The sequence below is a fragment of the Otolemur garnettii genome, unplaced genomic scaffold (assembly GCF_000181295.1).
Source record: "Otolemur garnettii isolate 467f Iridium unplaced genomic scaffold, OtoGar3 scaffold00041, whole genome shotgun sequence".
NCBI lineage: Eukaryota > Metazoa > Chordata > Mammalia > Primates > Galagidae > Otolemur > Otolemur garnettii.
In genome coordinates this window covers 10,705,616-10,724,631 of record NW_003852436.1, presented here as the reverse complement: position 1 = coordinate 10,724,631, position 19,016 = coordinate 10,705,616, and the positions used below count along the sequence as shown (strand labels likewise).

Sequence of the window (19,016 nt, the reverse complement as noted above, 5' to 3'; positions counted from 1 at the left end):
GCTGAGCCTGGAGGAAGCTTCTTAGGTGAAAAGGTGTGGGCATAGAACACTGGGCAGGGCTGAGGTGTTTACTTTATAATGCTACTGTGAAAGAAAAAAGAAATTTACCTGGTTTGGTTTTATGACTGTGTGTATACATGCTTGTGTTAATTGATGTGTGTTACCCAAGATGGATATTATCCTCTAGCTCAGCATCTTACTTTTTGGAACAAGTAAGTGGCCTACAGATGTTACTGGAAATGGGTAAAATACTAGTGATTTTCTTTAATTTAAGCTCTTCATTTTGATTTTATAGGTTCAGTTGATGCTCTATACTTATCTGTCCACGGAATTCATTGGTACAGTCAACATATATAATACTATTCGGAGAGTTGGAACAGTGCTTCTCATCATGCACACTCTGAAGTACTACTACTGGACAGTGAATCCTCAGGATCGAAGTGGTATCACTCCAAAAGGTTTAGGTATATCATGTCTGTCTTTATGTATTGTGTTATACATATGTCAAATAAGGATTTTTGTTTTGCTTTGTTTTATCCTACACTATCATATTATTCAGGCAATTTTTCTAAATCTCATTATGGCAAAATTTTATTTTAATCTCATTGATAATTTTAATAATTTGGCCTAACTTGAGGTTGCCAAAGGTTAATAACTTGATACTTACATGGAAGAACACTATTTTGTTTGTTATGAGTTGTTTGGGGAGCAAATATGACAGGGATGGTTGTTGCAAGGCACTGAAAATGAGAAGAAATTATTACTTATTGATATTGATGCTGAGATCAATTATCACAGTGAGATTATTGAAAATAGTGTTCTGGGCTCACCTCCCATAGCTCAGTGGTTAGGGCGCTGGCCACATACACCGGGCCTGGTGGGTTCGAACCTGGCCTGAGCCTGCTAAACAACAACGACAACTAAAACAACAAAATAGCCGGGTGTTGTGGCGGGCACTTGTAGTCCCAGCTACTTAGGAGGCTGAGGCAAGAGAATCACTTAAGGCAAGAGTTGGAGGTTGCTGTGAGCTGTGACATCACAGCACTCTACTGAGGGTGACATAGTAAGGTTGTCTCAAAAAAAAAAAATAGTGTTTTGAGGGGGGGAGAGATTTTTTATAGAAGTAGGGAATATCTGCTTCTCTTAAAGATAAAATGAAATCACAAAATTTTGGTAATTATTTTCCTGTATAATTAGGACTAACTTAGAAGGTAAAATTCTTTTATCATGTCAGCAGTTCATGGGAGAGATCAAAATAAAACTTGTGACATAGTGCTGCTTTTGGTTGTAACTGTTGTAAAACTGCCTTTAAACTGGCTTATCTCATAAAAAACGGATTTAATGATCTCATGTAAACTAGTTTCAGGTACAACTTGGTACAATATTTAGAAGATGGCTGTAGAACCTGATTTATCTCTCCACACTTACCAGTTCTTCTGCATTGGCTGTTTTCACAGGTTCCCTCTCTTTATAGTAACAAGCATCTGACACACTTTCACATCCTCATGACTTTAAATATAGCCAAACAGCATCTGCCTACATCAAGTATTTCAGCAAAAATCTCTTTTAGTCTCATTGGTGTTTATTGGTTCTGACTATATCCTATGCCCGTCTCTGTGCCTCACACATAGAGGCCCCCTCCACCTTGAAAGTCATGGTCTGAGAGTTTAGATGGCTTCAGTCTCTTGGTAAAAATTAAGGGCTGATGCTTGAAATTAAGAAATAGATGCCAGGAGACAGACAATGTATGTTTTGATTGTAATCAAAAGCTTTGGCTATTCAATGATTTAGAAATACAAGATTTCACATTTGTATAGTACTTTTTATATCACTTTCAAAATAAATTTAGTTTATTCTCACAGAATATGGTATCTATACTTTAGAAAGCTGTCAGAATTGAAAAAGATACATACATGATTTGTTGAAGCTGGCAAGACTGTGGCAGATCTAGAACCAGGTCAGAATGTCCTGACGACTATTTTGTGGTGCTCTCAGCATATCATCTACCATCGTAGGTGCTAGTTTTGTATTCTGGCCTTCATTTTATAATTTATGAGTAACCTTAGAGCAAAATCTTATACGTCAAATGAGAGAGCTGGATAATAAAATCTGTGATTCTACTCTAACTTTAGCCTATTATTTGTCTAGGAATTGTAATGTGGAACACATTTTAAACAATTTTCGTCCTATTTTAATTGATTTGTTTAAAGTTATGTTGTCTTATACTTTGGTGGTCTAGGAGCTAGCTGTAGTTAGTGATTAGTGGGGGAAAATTATAAAATATTTGAGGCAAATAGGTCCCTCACTTAGGGCCTAAGAACAATAGGTATTTGGTTTCAAAAGCTTTCTACTTGAGAATTATGTTTAAGACATGAAAATTGACTTAATATGAGCCATGTGTGACCAAGGACTTTTCTAAGCACAAAATAGATGTCAGAGAGAGTCAACATAATGTTTCTTTTTTTCATGAAGGACACTGTATGGTGAGGCAGTCTTTTTGAGATTTTTGTATTAGTTTATACAGTGTTAATAATAGGAGAAAATTTTGTTATACTGAATTCATATGTAATGTTAATGTTCAAAATTTACATTTTCCTTTGTTTTTCTCTTTGTGCACTCCTGTTATCTTACTAATACTCTCAAAGAGTTTTAAAACACAAAATGTATGTTATTACTGAATACAAATTTTATTTGTTAGTTCATTTTTATGTTTTAGAAATTCTTTGACCTATTCAAAGTACAAAGTTCTTAATTATAGTTTCAATATAAACTATTTTGTACATTTGGAGTATTATATACAGTTGCATGCGAGATTGAATGCTCATCTTTCTAGAGGTGTTGTAAAAGGGAGGTTACTCTGTAGGAGGCTGACCTTTATATTTCTTATAAATAAATGGAAAAGTTATTGGGAATGAGAATTTTATAACTAGACAGTTTTGAGGTTTTTGAAATACTAAGTTGTATATGTTTATTTTTTTAAAGATGGACCACGACCTAATCAAAAAGAAATACTTTCTCTACGAGCATTCTTATTGATGTTCATTAAACAGTTAGTGATGAAGGTGAGTTCATATTGTTCATATTATGATGAAGTGAGTTCATATTGTTCATATTATAAACTCCAATATACAGCATGCTTATAAATAATTGCAGGGTTGTATAATGGTGCATATAATTTCACATGAATGCAATCTTGGTTTATCTATTCTTTATTATTAGTGTTACGCATTGGAAAATCCTTTGAAAGATGTTGGTTTCCTTGTTTAGTTTTTGGTTCTTCCTTCTGGGCATATATAGATATAAATAATTTTATAACTGGATAGTGGTAATTATAATATATGTTATGTGAATTTCTATAGAAGCTCAAGTGTTTTCATTCTTTCATTTAGCAAATATATACTGAGTTTCAGTTAACTGCTTGGGACTGTTCTTGGCACTGGCAAGACTATTTAACAACGCTGTTAAAGGAGGTTTCATTTTTAGGGGCTCCTTGCATCTGACATTCAGATTTGGAGAAATAATATTTCTGTATAAATGTACTAGATAGGTGTGTCAGCCTTTAGAGATGATCACATTTGTTCTTTTTCATTCTGTTATAGGGAAAGCAAAATTTAATATTATTCTTAAAGAAGGCATTTTGGTTTTATAAGATAGCAATATGAAAATGTATTTGTTGGCTCAGCGCCTGTGGCTCAAGTGGCTAAGGCGCCAGCCACATATACCCAAGGTGGCGGGTTTGAATCCAGCCCAGCCCGCCAAACAACAATAATGGCTGCAACCAAAAAATAACCTGGCGTTGTGGCGGTCTCAGCTACTTGGGAGGCTGAGGCAGGAGACTCGCTTGAGCCCAGGAATTGGAAGTTGCTGTGAACAGTGAAGCCATGGCACTTTACCCAGGGGATAGCTTGAGGCTCTGTCTCAAAAAAAAAAACAAAACAACAGAAAATGTATTTGTTGAATAATATTTTATTTAGTATTTTTACATAATTTTATTTCTTATTTTTTTATTCCAATGCTTTATTAGCTGTCATGTAAGATTATGGCAAGTGAATATAACTTTTAGTACACCTTCCTGATTCAAATACTTTATTTGCATTTGTTAGAAAAAAATTCCTTGGATTGTTTTTTTTCCTACTCTTTTCTAATATTTCCTTTTTTATGTTTTCCAATTCTCCTTGTTTATTTTTAATTTTAAATAGAAAATATGTCATTCGCATTTAGAAGAGTAGTAGGTATGGATATTACTCTTTCATTTATCATTACTTGTTATTTTTGCCTACTTCAGGATTCTTTAGCTTTACTAAGTAGGCTATCGTATTATGTGTAAGGTGTTGAAAACAGGGTATTGGTGTTAAATCTCTTTTAACTTCTACACAATCTTAAATACTATATATTGTTAGTGCTTCAAATTTTTATTTTTAAATTTAGATTCTATATTGCATTGCCTTTTTATATTTATAGCAGCTGATCAACTTGACAAATGCATGTATATAATTTACCTTTTGAAACTATTTTTTTTAAATGTAACCATAAGATACTTGTATTATATTTTTAAAGGATTCTGGAGTAAAGGAAGATGAGTTACAGGCCATTCTTAATTACCTACTGACTATGCATGAGGTAATATTTGAATTTCATATTTTGGGATTTTATTTTTTGAAGTTACATTGTGGACTTTTAAAAAAATTTAAGAAAATTTCCACTAATTATATGTAACTGTAATGGGGAATAAAATATCTATTTAGGAACTAAGATAATAAAGATATCATTAGATATTATTTAAATATCCTTTATTACCACAGGATGACTTTTAATAATCATGAAGGGATTTAAAAAGTGTTAAAATTAGACTTTACTAAATTAATAATACAGTATGCCAAAGTATACTTTTAGTGTATTTCCAATAGCCAGTATAAAAAAATGGAAAAAGTGATTATGAAAATACTAAAAATGATTGGATTTTGAAATTCATAACAATCTTTTACTGAGATTGCATGTTCAAATAGTAAGTTAAAGAACTCATTTGAAATGTAATTTATAATTACGTGGTTGAAAGGAAGGTTGAAAATTAAATAGATTGAAAATTTTTTTGTTCTTTTTTAGCACTGAGAAAATGTAATATATGCCAGGTGTAACCTAACTAAGTAATATAATTAAATTAAGATATACATAAAATTAGGAATGATTAGCATTTTAAATGATAACTTACATTTTTGTATTGCATAATTCACATATTCTGAATACATGTATTTAGTATGCGATAGTGTTTTTTTAATAAATGAGAGATAATGATCCTATTTGTTAATTGCAACATAAAATAATAGCTTATATTTCTTGATTAGATCATTTTTGGCTCAAAATCATTAATGATTTAGTTTTTTTTTTTTTTTAGTGGAAGAGTTTTCAATAGAATTCCCTAGCAACCTTTTTTTTTTTTTTAATGTGATTTTTGTTTTTTGTTAACCCTAAATGACCAAATGAAGTACTTTATATAAGAGGTAAACTAGAAGTTACAGTGGTCTTCTGTTTGGAAGAATTTTTCAGGTCTTCCAAATAATAACTTTTTGGAAGTGTTAACTTCCTGAAAATTAGATATAGAAATTGCTTCCATAAGAAAACTTAAAAAGCAATGGAGGAAAACTTAGAGTCAGGGCATCCAAGTTAACTAACCTCTGATAGCTGCTGCTTCTTTCCTTTTTGGGTCAGTATTGCCCAGGTCTGCCCTATTAATATCTGTATATACTGGAATATCCAACAAAAGCTGTGAAGGATTTTCATGAAGATTTTTTGAGTCTAGAACTCATATCTCCTGTGCTGATGTTCTGAAAATGTTCTCAAATTGTATCACATATATGAGGCCAGGCAATTAAGTTCATAAACTCATCCAAGCAAAAGTGTTGCATACCTTTTTGCTGAACATCACTATAGTCAGCCTTTGAAATACTCCCTTTGGGAAGCTATGTACTAATGCCAGCACCTAATCCATCATTCAATTTTGGAACTGTTTTTCTGGAATGGCAATGAGAATTGTTGTCATATACGGTTTGACAATTAAGTTTGCAAATTCAACCTACGAAAAATGCTTTGAAGGGTGGACTAGACTCTGGTGTTGGTGTATAGCTTCCCAGGAGGAGTGCTTCAAAGGTAACTGTAGTGATATTCAGAAATGAGGTTGCTTATCATTTCTCAACATGACTACTGTTATGGAGTGACATAACATAATATCACTAAAGTTATGGAGTGACATAACATTCATTCCACTCTGTAAAAATGTAAAAATTTTTACATTTTAAAAATGATTGCAGGATGACAATCCTACATGCAAAAGTGCATGACAAGTGCTACATGCACTTTTTCTAGGATGAATTCAGTAACTTAGTTGTCAGACCTCATATGATGATAGTTTTGTTGTCCATTCAAGAAAGGGTTTCAAAATTGCTTTGAAGGGTGGACTAGGCACTGGTGTCAGTGCATAGCTTCCCAAGGCTGGTGAGGAGATACTTTGAAGATGACGATGGGATATACTGCAGTGAGGTATGTAGTACTTTTTGTAGGAAGAGTTCACAAGCTAGCTCATTTGTCTGACCTCGCATTAGTATGTTGGTTGAATAAATGTTTATTTATCATCATCTTTTTCAATGCTGATAGCATATAATACTGTATATGGAGAGTTACTCAGTTTTTATTTCCACCAAAGCGTGTTATTTCAGAAGTAGTTTCTTGAGAGGTATTTTCTTTAATCTCAAAAATATTTGAGACTAAATAGTTTAGAAAATGGTATATAATATATTGCCTCACTACCATCACCAGATTCACAATATTTATTAGTGTATTAAAGGCTCTGATAAGTTTTTCTGTAATAAACAAGAACAAATCAGTTTCTCTTTTCTTCTCAATATCTTGATATATAAATCTTCCTTTAAAAGGAAAAAGCCTATAAGTCAGATCTGTTTCTGTAGAATATGTTTTAGGAAATTTTAATTCATTATAACATATAATGTATTTTATTTGTTTGATCAAGAAATTGGATGTCTACTTGATGTGTAATTTGAGTTATACAGATGAATGTGTATTAAATATTTATATTATGGCTCGGCGCCTATAGCTCAACTTGCTAAGGCGCCAGCCACGTACACCTAAGGTGGCGGGTTCGAATCCCCAGCCCGGACCCGCCAAAACAACAATGACGGCTGCAACCAAAATAAATAGCCGGGCGTTGTGGCGGGCGCCTGTGGTCCCAGCTACTTGGGAGGTGGAGGCAGGAGACTCGCTTGAGCCCAGGAGTTGGAGGTTGCTGTGAGCTGTAATGCTACGGCACTCTACCCAGGGGGACAGCTTGAGGCTCTGTCTCAAAAAAAAAAAAAAAAAAAATATATATATATATGTATATTTATTTATACTATAAATAACATAATTTGTTACAAACTTATCTATTGGAGATATATCTACTTTTCTAAAGTTGAAAGTTTTAGAAGTATTTTTACTCAAATAAGTTGTTTTACTTCATTTGTATCTTTACATTTTTAAAATGATTGTAGGATGACAATCTCATGGATGTCCTACAGCTGCTTGTTGCATTAATGTCAGAACATCCTAATTCTATGATTCCTGCATTTGACCAAAGGAATGGGTTACGGTAAGAGTTAATATAACAAGAGTTTTAATATATTTAATAGAAGAGATTAATTTGGAAATATTGTGAAGTTTCTTAAGATTTAAATCTTAAATATGGAAAGATTCTTAAACATGAAAAGATTACTTGATGTTATCTTATGAAATGAATTTATAGCATGAAAGGAGTTAAGATTTAATTATATCATAAATTTATTTTTTGAGTGAATCTTTTAAGTGTAGAGGTTATGATACTATTTGTTATTTAATTTGTGAAGACATGTAAATCATGTTAGTATTTATAAGATTAGTTCTATTATAGAGCTATTATATTGTTAAATACTTTAGCAGAGTTATTTTGGGGACAGTAGTATTCAATTACGATCTAAGGTGAGCTTTCTATCTTACCATAAAATGTTATTTTCTCCACCTCCCATTTCCAACTCATTATTATATTAGGTTGCTTGGACAACCATAAGCAAATACCATAGATTGGGTGGCTTACACAACAAAAACTTGTTTCTCACAGTTGTGGAGACTGAAAGTCCAAAATGTATCCAGCATGGTTGGTATCTGGTGAGGGCTCTCCTGCTGGGTTGTGCATATCCTTCTTCTCACTGTTGTCTTCTGATGGCACAGAGAGAGGGAAACAGCAAGAGTATGAGCGACTTCTCTGATTTTTTTCATCTTTTTTTTTTTTTTTGTAAGAGACAAGGTTTTGCTTTATCACCTAGACTTAGAGTGCGGTGGCAAGATGATAGCTTACTGCATCCTCAAACTACTGGATCCTCCTGCCTCAACCCCTCAGTGGTTAGGATTATAATTGTGTACTACCATGCCTGGGAAATTCTTTATTTTATATTTTGTAGAGATGGAGTTCTACCATTTTGTGGGCAATTCTGGGCCATAAGTGAACCTCCTGCCTTAGTTTCACAAAGTGCTGGGATTACAGGTGTAAGCCACCATGCCTGGCCTAGTGTCTCTTCTTGTCAGGATGCTAATCCTATTGGATAAGTGCACCACCCTCTTGACTTCAGTTTAACCTTGGAGGCCTTCTTAGAGGTCCCATCTCCAAATACTAATGTTAGGACTTCAATATGTGTATTTTGGGAGTACTCAAACATTTAATCCCTAACAGCCATCAACAACAAAAATAGAATAACTTTCTTTTACATATAAAGAATTTAAAATTTTTCATTTAAGGACAGGAATCTGAGTCACCAAAAGTTAACAGCTATACTGTATGATCAGCTGCAGTAACTAATTTAGCTATCTGAATATAATTATAATATCCCACATTGATCTCTATTACAGTTTATTTGCTTGTTTCCTTCTTTCCTCCTTCCCTCTCTTCCCTGCCTTTCCTCTCTTCCCTTTCTTTGTGACAGGGTCTTGTCTGTTGTCCAGGCTGGAGTGTAGTGGTGTGACTGTAGCTCACTGCAGCTGTGCTGTGAACTCCTGCGCTTAAGTGATCCTGCTGTTCAGTCTCCAGAATAGCTTGATAGGCATGTGCCATGATTCATGATTCCTGGCTAATCTAAACAAATTTTTTTTTGAAAAAGACAAAGTCTCTCTGTGTTATCCCATCTGGTCTTGAACTCTTAGCCTCAAGTGATCCTCCCATCTTGGCCTTCCAAAGTGCTAAGGTTATATACCTGAGCCTCTGCACCTGACCTGTTTGGTATCTTTTAATACTCATTCTTTGTAAGATAAAAAATGAATTTAGTCATTCTACTTACAAGGTGTAGTTCGGAGTTTGCCAGAGGAAAAACACTGATAGTGGTGATTGGGAGGAGGAGGGAGAGAGAGATGAAGAGACAGAGAAAGTGCGCATGTGTATGTGAGTAAGAAATTGGCTTACGTGATTGTGGAGGCTGCCAAGCCCAGAGTCTGTACAGTAGCTGGCAGGTTGGAGACCTACTGAAGAGTTGATGGAGTTCTGTTAATGGAATTTTCTCTTTTTTTAAGGTAGTTAGGCTTTTTTCTATTAAGGCTTTCAATTGATTGGATTAGGCCCAGATACATTGTGGCAGATTATCTGCTTTATTCAAAATCTACTAATTTAAATGTTAATTTTATCCAAAAAAAAAAAAAATCTTCAAAGAAACATTTAGAATAATGGTAGTACATGTGGCTCAGTGAGTAGGGCACCAGACTCATATACTGAGGATGGCAGGTTCGAACCTGCCCCAGCCAAATTGCAACAAAAAAATAGCCGGGCATTGTGGTGGGTGCCTGTGGTCCCAGCTACTCGGGAGGCTGAGGCAAGAGAATCACCTAAGCCCAGGAGCTGGAGGTTGCTATGAGTTGTGATGCCGTGGCATTCTACCAAGGGTGACAAAATGAGCCTCTCGCCTCTTAAAAAATAAAAAAGGAAAAGAAAAAGAAACATTTAAAATAATGTTTGACCAAATATCTGGATACCATGGCCTAGTCTAGTTGACACATATGGTTTATCATTGTGAAGGGTTGTTAAGTCCTTTATTTGTAGTTTCTCATTTATTTATAAGTTTATTACCAAACAGAAAGAATTCGTTATTTTCTGTCACTACTGTTTAATATTTGTTACTTTGAACAATTTGAATAAGGTTTCTCTGAACATAGATATACTAGTCTTTGTTTGGACATATGTTTTCATTTATCTTGAGCATACCTAGGAAAGTCATGGCGGGACTATTCTGTAGGCATATTATTGAGAACATAGGACAAACTAGGCTTATAAGTACTTATTAATACTTATCAATTTGTTTCTTTTGTACACATTTCATATCTATAGCTGTGTTTCAGAAAAAGTTAAAGAGTTACGTATAGACTGACAGGGTTGTTTTTTGTTGTTGTTTTTGGTACCAAAATGCCTAATTTTATAATATTATATTCCAAGTACTTGTGTGGATGTGCCTTGATGTATTTTGCAACTTAATGTAGGATTTTACTACTTCTTACTCAGAATACTGGCAAGGTAGTAAGATAGGTATTTAAATATTAGTAAGAAGAGTTACTCTATTGAAAGTCTAGGCAATAAAAGAGTGTACTTTATACTTGTGTTATGAGATCTTGGTTCACAGGCTTATTTCAGTTTCATCTAGTCTGAGTAATATCATTGTCGTTGTGGCTAACTCATCTAAACATCTAAATCTTTTTTTTTTTTTTTAACATTTTATTTAAGGTTTTTGTATCTGCATTTCTTTCTTTCTTTTTTTTTTGAGACAAGAGTCTCACTATGTCACCCTTTGAAGAGTGCCGTGGCATCATAGCTCACAACAACCTCAAACTCTTGGGATTAAGCGATTCTCTTGACTTGGCCTTCTAACTAGCTAGGACTACAGGTGTCCACCACAATGCCTGGCTATTTTTTGGTTGTAGTTGTCATTGTTGTTTGGCAGGTTTGGGTGAGTTTGAACCCATTAGCACCCGTGTACATGGCTGGCGCCCTAGCTGCTGAACTACAGGTGCTGAGCCAAAACATCCAAATCTTATAACTTTTAAATTGGTTAACTTCAGTGACTCTTATTGACAGTCTATGTAATTATCTATTTCTATTTTAAGAACTTAGACCTTTTCAGCACTGGGATGTCACCACAGAAATTATTTTCCCCAATATTTTAAGCACAGCCATGTATCTCCTATTTTTCTAATGTTCTTCAGCATTTTAGAGACCTTTTGTTCCTTGGTCTTGCTCCTTTTAACCTAGGGTGTCTTACAACATGTGCCATCATTTATTTCCTTCCTGACCTGGTTATTTTCTGGAATTGGTCTCTGATCAAAATGTTCTTCTGCCTTGGTCCTGTTAGATTTGCTTTTGAGAATTCTAATTCTAAAACAGTCTAGGTGGGCATGCACTCAGCTAAACCTTAGCTGGTGATGAAAAAAAAAATCATGCTGTCATATACATTGAAATTATTATAAATTCCTGATCTTAAAATTCAGATATATTTAAAAAAAAATTTTAGGCATTTCTTTTATCTGTTCCTTCAGATAAAATCCCACGTTTTTTATAACTCTTCTTCATTGTCAGAAATAAAAGCCTCATTAAAGATAATAACAGGGAATTATTTCAGCTTCTATATTTTTTACCACCAAAGTATATATTAGAGCCCATTCTTCCTCAGTCATTTCTAGGACTGTAGTGGGATAAGGCCTTCTTTCTGTTTATGGCTACCCTTCTATGACATTGCTCTTGATCATATTCATTTCTGTTTCTTCCATTGCTTCTTGTAGTACTCAGAGATGATCTTGTGTATCTATCTCTGTGGCATCTGTTGTTATTTTCTCTTTATCGTTTTTGATTGAGGTTATTAGAGATTTTACTTTTTTGTTTCTTGTTAATTTGGACAAAGGTTTATTGATTTTATTTATTTTTTTGATAAACCAACTTTTTGTTTTGTTAATTTTCTGAATGATTCTTTTATTTTTAATTTCATTAATCTATGATTTCAGTTTGGTTATTTCTTTTCTTTTGCTGTGTTTGGGATTAGATGGTTCTTCTTTTTCCAGTTCTATAAGGCGGTTTATGAGTTTGTTGATGCTTTTCCTGTTTTTTGAATGTAGGCATCTAATGAAATGAATTTCTCTCTAAAGATTGCTTTTGTTGTATCCCATAGGTCTTGGTAACTTGTGTCTTCATTGTTGTGTTTGAGGAGTTCAATGATTTATCTCTTTCTGAACCCAATTATCATTCAGCACAAGGTTTTTAATTTCCAAGTCTTTGTGTGATGATAAACGTTTTTTTGGAGTTGAGTTCCACCTTTATTGCCTTGTGGTCTGAGAAGAGACAAGGTATAATTTTACTGAGGTTTGATTTGTATCCTAGGATGTAATCTATTTTGGAGTATATTCCCTGGCCTGATGAGAAAAATGTATATTGTTTAGCTTTGGAATGGTATATATGTCTATTAATCTCACTTGTTCTTGGGTCACATTTAAGTCCTTTGTATCTTTGTTTAGTTTCTGTTTAGAGAATTTGTCCAGTTCTATCAGAGGGGTGTTAAAGTCCCCGACTATTATGGTGTTATGGGATATCATATTGTTCAGACCTATTAAGATCTGTTTCATAAATCTGGGAGCATGTTAGTTTGCTGTGTTAGTTTAAAATGGAAATGTCTTCTTGTTGTATTGTTTCTTTGACTAATATAAAGTGTCCATCTTTGTCTGTCTTAATTTTAGTCACTTTAAGTCTTCTTATATCTAAAAATAAGGATGAAACCAAAAATAAGGACAAAACCTTTTCCAGTTGCTTGAAATACTGTTTTCCATCCCTTACTCTGAGTCTTGATTTGTCCTTTGATAGGTGTGTCTCCTGGAGATAGCATGTGGATGGTTTGTTCTTTTTTATCCAGTCAGCCAGGCTATGCCTCTTCAGTGCTGAATTCAGTCCTTTTAACATTCATTGATGGAATTGATAAGTGTGGTGGAGTTCTTTAATTTTATTTTGTGGAAGTTTGTTGTGTAGTTTTATCCTTTGTGCTTAAGGAAGCTAAGATTTGACCTTTAGCTTCTGGGTGTTTACTTTGCTGGTGGTCCATGTGGAGAATAGTCCATGTGGAGTATTTCTTGTAGAGCTGGTCTTGTTGTGGTGAATTTCTTTAGTGCTTGTATATCTACAAAAGATTTGATTTCTCCATCATTTTTGAAGGTTAGTTTAGCAGGATACAGAATCCTGAGCTGAAAATTATTTTGTTTAAGTATGTTGAAGGTGGGGGCTGGATGTGGTGGCTCTTGCCTGTAATCCTAGCACTCTGGGTGGACAAGGCAGGTAGACTGCCTGAGCTCATGACTTTGAGACCATCCTGAGCCAGAGTGAGACCCCATCTCTAAAAATAGCTAGGTGTCATGGCAGGCACCTGTAGTCCCAGCTACTTGGGAGGCTAAGGCAAGAGGATCTTTTGAGCCCAAGAGTTTGAGATTGCTGTGAGCTATGACACCACGGCATTCTATTGAGGGTGACAAAATGAGACTCTGTCTCAAAGGGGAAAAAAAAAAAGAATATTGAAGGTGGATATCAATGCTTTTCTGGCTTGAAAGGTTTCACTTGGAATGTCTGCTGTCATCCTAATGGTTCTGGCTTTCTAGGTCAGTTGGCACTTAACTACTGACTGTTTGCAGAATTTTTTCTTTCATTTTGGCTTTGAATAGGTTCATTACAACGTGTCTTGGAGAAGCTCTGTTTGAGTTGAGATGATCTGGGGTTTGATAACCATCTGAAAGGAGTGTGTTGGGGTCTTTAGTAAGATTTGGGAAGTTTTCATTTCTTACAGTCTCTAGTAGGGCTTTTATTCCTTTGGGGCAGTCTTCTTCCCCTTCAGGAATCCATATTATTCCTATGTTTGAATACTTAATGGAGTTTTGTAGTTCTCTAAGCACCTGTTCTGCTTTCTTTCTCTTCCTTTCTGCCTCTTTAACTACCTGGGTTAAGTTGAAAACTTTATCCTCTAGCTCTGAGGTTCTTTGTTGTCCGTGGTCTAATCTATTTTTTGATACTTTCTACTGAATCTTTAAATACCCTGATTATCTCCTTCATTTCTTTATGCTCCATCATATCCTTTCTATATTCTACATATCTCTCATCCAACTTTTGGTTTTGTCTTTCCATTTTCTCGTCCATTCCTTTTATTGTCTTTATCATCCATATTTTAAATTCCATTTTTGTAGGGAATTTAATAGAATTCTTTGTAGGTGGAGTCTTCTGAAGTAGCTACCTCATGTTCCCTTGGGAAAGTTCCTCTGTTTTGGTTTTTTAAGTTGCCTGAATTTTTCTGATGGTTCCTTCCCATGTGTTCTTTCTGATTGTTCACCTCCTTGTTCTCCTTTTTCCTTCTGATTGCCTCCTTTGCTTCAAACACAGTCCTTGCTCTTGACATTATGTTGCTATATGTTGCCAGGACACCAGGAGGTGCTGTGTTTTTTTAGAAGACAAGAGGCACAGCCAATAGCCCATGTGGTCCTTATTTCAAACTTAGTTGCCTTCAGTGATTGCCTGATTATTTTCTGAGCATTCAGACATTGCAGGTGATTGCCTGATTGTTTTCTGAGCATTCAGACATTGCCAGGTTAGGATCTTAAAGCTCACAAGAATCCTTCAGGGCCATGTCTGACAATATCCCCTGACTCCAGTTCCTGTGGCATGCAGGAGTCCCTCAGCCTGTCCCAAGAGTGGAGTTCTGATTCTGGCAGGCAGAATTAAGATGGCTGTGCATTAGGGCCCTGATAAGACCTTTTCATGACCAGCCCCCTGGCCACCAAGACCTTCTCAGTATGGCTTCCTGGCAAGCCACCAAACCTATGGCAAATCCACTCCAACTGGCTTTCAAATCTGGTTGCTGGATACTGTTTGAGTCGGCCCATTCTTCCAGGCTTTTCAGTTAGTGCAGGGAGCTAACTCTGGAGATGCTTTCTCATGTCCCAGACCTCTTTGGGGTGGGAATGGGGAGAAGCTCATCCCAGTTGGTCGCCATCAGTTGCCTAAGTCTTCAGATTTCCACTGCTCCTGATCATATGCTGTATCCAGCTTATTACCTCCTCACTGTACTCCCTGAGCTATGACTCTGGGTAAGGTCCTTGCACTAAGTATGGCTAGGTTATCCACCCCCACCTCCCCTGCCTCCCCTTCTTTGTTCTAGGAGAGCTCAGCTGAATAATCCTTCTGGTCTGCAATCTTGCCTCAGCTCCCTGTGTCTTTATATTTGAAATTCTAAAATATTTTAATAAAATTTATCTGTTGGGGTTTCAATTTATCTTTGTGTAATTTTTTTTTTTGAGACAGAGTCCCATTATGTCACTGTCTGTAGAGTGCTGTGAAATCAAAGCTCATAGCAACCTCCAACTCTTGGGCTTAAGTGATTCTGTCTCTCTCTCTCTCTCTCTCTTTTTTTTCATTATTAAGTCATTTGTACATAGATCATGAATACATTTATGCCATTATGGGTTTCAATGTGTTGATTATTTGTACAAATTGGAGTGCTTACATCCTACTAATCAACATAGCCTTAACCTCATTTACCCAATTACAGTGTTAAGACATTGTGTTCTACACCTGATAGATCCAACTGGTACTTACAATATGCTCCATAGATATGGTCCCCCTACTAACCCTCTCTCTATCGACCCACCTGCCTCCCTTTCCTTCTCCCTCCCCTCTTAAGTGATTCTCTTGCCTCAGCCTCCCAAGAAGCTGGGACTATAGGTGCCCACCACCACACCTGGCTATTTTTTGGTTGCAATTGTCATTGTTGTTTAGCAGGCCAGTCTACGCTCAAACCTACCAGCCTCGGTGTATGTGGCTGGCACCCTACTCAGTGAGCTATGGGTGCTGAGCCTCTGTAATGTTTTTTATTGGTTGCTCTAGAGATTTCAGTGTTATATTATATATATATATATAAAAATACTTAGTCTACATAGAGTTAATATTTTATTTCTTCAAATAAAATATAGAATTATCACAACTGTATTGATCCTTTAACTATCACTATTGTCCTTTATTACATGTACCTATACCATAAGCCCTGTTAGACTGTGTTACAATTTTCATTAATTATATATAGTGTAAAGAATTTAAGAAGCTTTTACTTTTATCTAGGTATTGAATTTTTTTTTTTTTTTGTTCTTCATTCCTGAAGAACTTCTTTAACATTTCTTGTTGACTAGTTTTGGTGGAAACAATCTTTTTAGTTTATCTTCTGAAATTTCTTTATTTAGTCTTCATCAAGGATATTTTTGCTGCATGTGGAATTCTGTTCTTGTTGTTCTTTTCTTTTACCACTTTAAAATGTTTTGCTACTGTAGACTCATCTAATGGGAAATCTATGGTCATTAAAATCTTTCTTTGTAAATATAATGAACTAGATTTCTGCACTTTTTTTGACATTTATGTCAGCTTTTCTTTTCAGGGTTTTTGTTGTTTGCTTTTAGGAGTTGGGATCTTGTTGTGTAGCCCAGTCTGGTCTTGAATTTTTATGCTCTGGCTTCTGAGTAGCTGAAACTATAGGCAGGTAACACAATGCCTGGGTCTCCCCTACAGTTTCATTATTGTTTTTTTTCTTAAGGTAATTATCAGAGCATTTGAGAAGTTTTGGTTCCTTGTATTTTCTTTCTTTGGTTTTTTTTTCTATTCTCTTGTTCCTTTCACTTTTTGTCTCTAAAGACATGACTATAGGTCTTCTGATAGAGTTGCATTACTTCCTAGACCTCTGTTGAGTTTGTTTCAATCTTTAATTTTCAGATTGTTTTGATTTAGGAACTTCATATTTATAATAAACTTTAACTTTATGGATATTTTCTTTGCCTTTTTAATTTCCATTTTGGACTCATACAATTTTTTTTCCAAATGGCATACATTTCAAGTCTAAAATTTCAATATGGTTCATTTTTATAGTTTTTTGATAACTATTTTTCTTTTTAATTATTTATGAAAGATAATTTTACATATTTATGGGGTACAGTGTGATAATTTAATACTTGTATACAATGTATAATATTCACAAAGTTTTTTTTTTTTTGGAGATAGAGTCTCACCCTTGTCACCCTTGGTAGAGTGCTGTGGCGTCATAGCTCATAGCAACTTCCAACTCTTGGGCTCAAGCTATTCTCGTTTCTCAGCCTCCCAAGTAGCCAAGACTATAGGGACTACAGGCATCTACCACAAAGCCCGGGTGTTTTTAGAGATGAGGTCTTGCTCTGGCTTAGGTTGGTCTCGAACCTGTAAGCTTAGGCAGTCCACCCACCTCAGCCTCCCAGAGTGCTAGGATTTATAGGCGTGAGCCATGGTGCCTGGCACAATGTATAATATTCAAATGAAGGTGATTATCATCTCTGTTACTTCAAACATTTTTTTATTTGTCTGTAGAGATCTTCATTTTTCAGTTCAACTGTGTTTACCTTTATTCTGTGGAGCTATATTGTAATGTTTATGTGATAATTCATACATTTTGCTTATCTCATCATCATCTGCTGGTTATCTTTTCTTATGAGTAATGATCTCATTTTCTTGGTTCTTTGTATGTTGGGTATTGGTCTAATGTGCCCTGGCCATTGTGAATGTAGTCTTTTATAAACTCTGAGCATTATTATCTTCCTACAAATTGTTATTTTTTTTTTTTAGCAAGTAGTCAACCTGGTAAGGATCATACTGTATGTTCTACCTGTACTCTGTGCATAATGGTTGCAATGTCCCTTTATTTCTAGAACTTCTTGTCTTATTTTGGGTTTTTCTTAGATATGCTACATTCAGGAATTAGGCTGAAAACTAAGTGGTACTTAAAATCTTCAGTTTAGAAAGACAGCTATGTAGGAGACCATGCACCAAACTTGTGAGATCGGTTACTGGCTCTTGAGGGAGGTGCTGGGAACTGGACAATCTCCTAGCTGGCGTGGAGAAGTTTGGCTACCTGGAGACAAGCCCTCAAGCAGCTGCATGCGTTAATGAGTTAAGATGGGTTGCTAGTTAGCAAGCAGGTGTTATACATTGGACATTCCTGGTGCAGTAGGGTGGAGATCGAGGCCAGGGGGAAAGAGCAAGAAGTGATCATTAAGCATGTAGCTCCTGTGTGTGGCTCCCCACACCTGTTGTATAATGCTTCAGTAAAAGGCCACAGGCAGAGGTTGCTCAGGGCTCTCCATGGAATATGGGAAGCCCCCTTTTGCAGGCATTTGTACCTTCAGTCTGTGATCCTGGTTGGTTTTATTCACCCAACGACTGACACAGCTATTCTGGTTTGGATATGTCGTAGCCATGTGCGTGTATCTCTTAGGGGCTTATGTATATTTTCATACAGATTTAGAGAATCTTTTTCTATTGCTTTCTCCTATTTTGGATTCTCCCCATTCCTCCTTTCTAGGATATATTTTCCATGTTCTTTTAACTGAAAGCATAGGTTTTCACAGAAATTTAGCCCCTTGAGTTTCTGACATCTAACTCTGAGACAGGGGCCCACTTTTGGGTCAGATTCAGAATGCAGAACAAAAAGAAAATGAGATCTTACCTCCATATGTGTAATTCTCTAAGTTTTAACTCCAGTAGGCAATGTACCTGCTTTCATTTAGTCTTCAGAGTACTTGAGAATTTGCTTATATATATTTTTTCCTATAGTTTCAGTTGTACTAATCAAGATAGAAAGGCTTTATTAGACTTAATCCTTTTGGTTGAACCAGAATCCCTTGTTGATTTTGTAGATTTTTAAAACTGTTATCTTTTATTAATAATTTCTCATTGCTTTTGTATAGCTTTTCATCTTGGTCTTTTTTTATTTCTTTTTTTTGTTGTTTTTCACTTTCTTTTTTTTTTATTAAATGATAGCTATGTATATTAATGCAATTTTGGGGTACAGTGTGGTATTTTCATATACAATTTGAAATATTTTCATCAAACTGGTTAACATAGCCTTCATGTCATTTTCTTAGTTATTGTGTTAAGA

The 19,016-nt window shown here is 35.3% G+C and overlaps 1 protein-coding gene across 4 annotated transcripts in view; it reads left to right on the top strand.

The window, feature by feature from the left end:
* Nucleotides 1-19,016, top strand: part of LRBA (LPS responsive beige-like anchor protein) — a 736,826-nt gene that overhangs the window by 114,601 nt on the left and 603,209 nt on the right. For all 4 annotated transcript variants that reach the window (XM_023513466.1, XM_023513464.1, XM_023513465.1 and 1 more), the window contains 4 exons: nt 296-464; nt 2,983-3,062; nt 4,558-4,620; nt 7,539-7,636. In XM_023513466.1, coding sequence (XP_023369234.1) covers nt 296-464; nt 2,983-3,062; nt 4,558-4,620; nt 7,539-7,636 — 410 coding nt within the window. The remainder of the gene's footprint in view (nt 1-295; nt 465-2,982; nt 3,063-4,557; nt 4,621-7,538; nt 7,637-19,016) is intronic.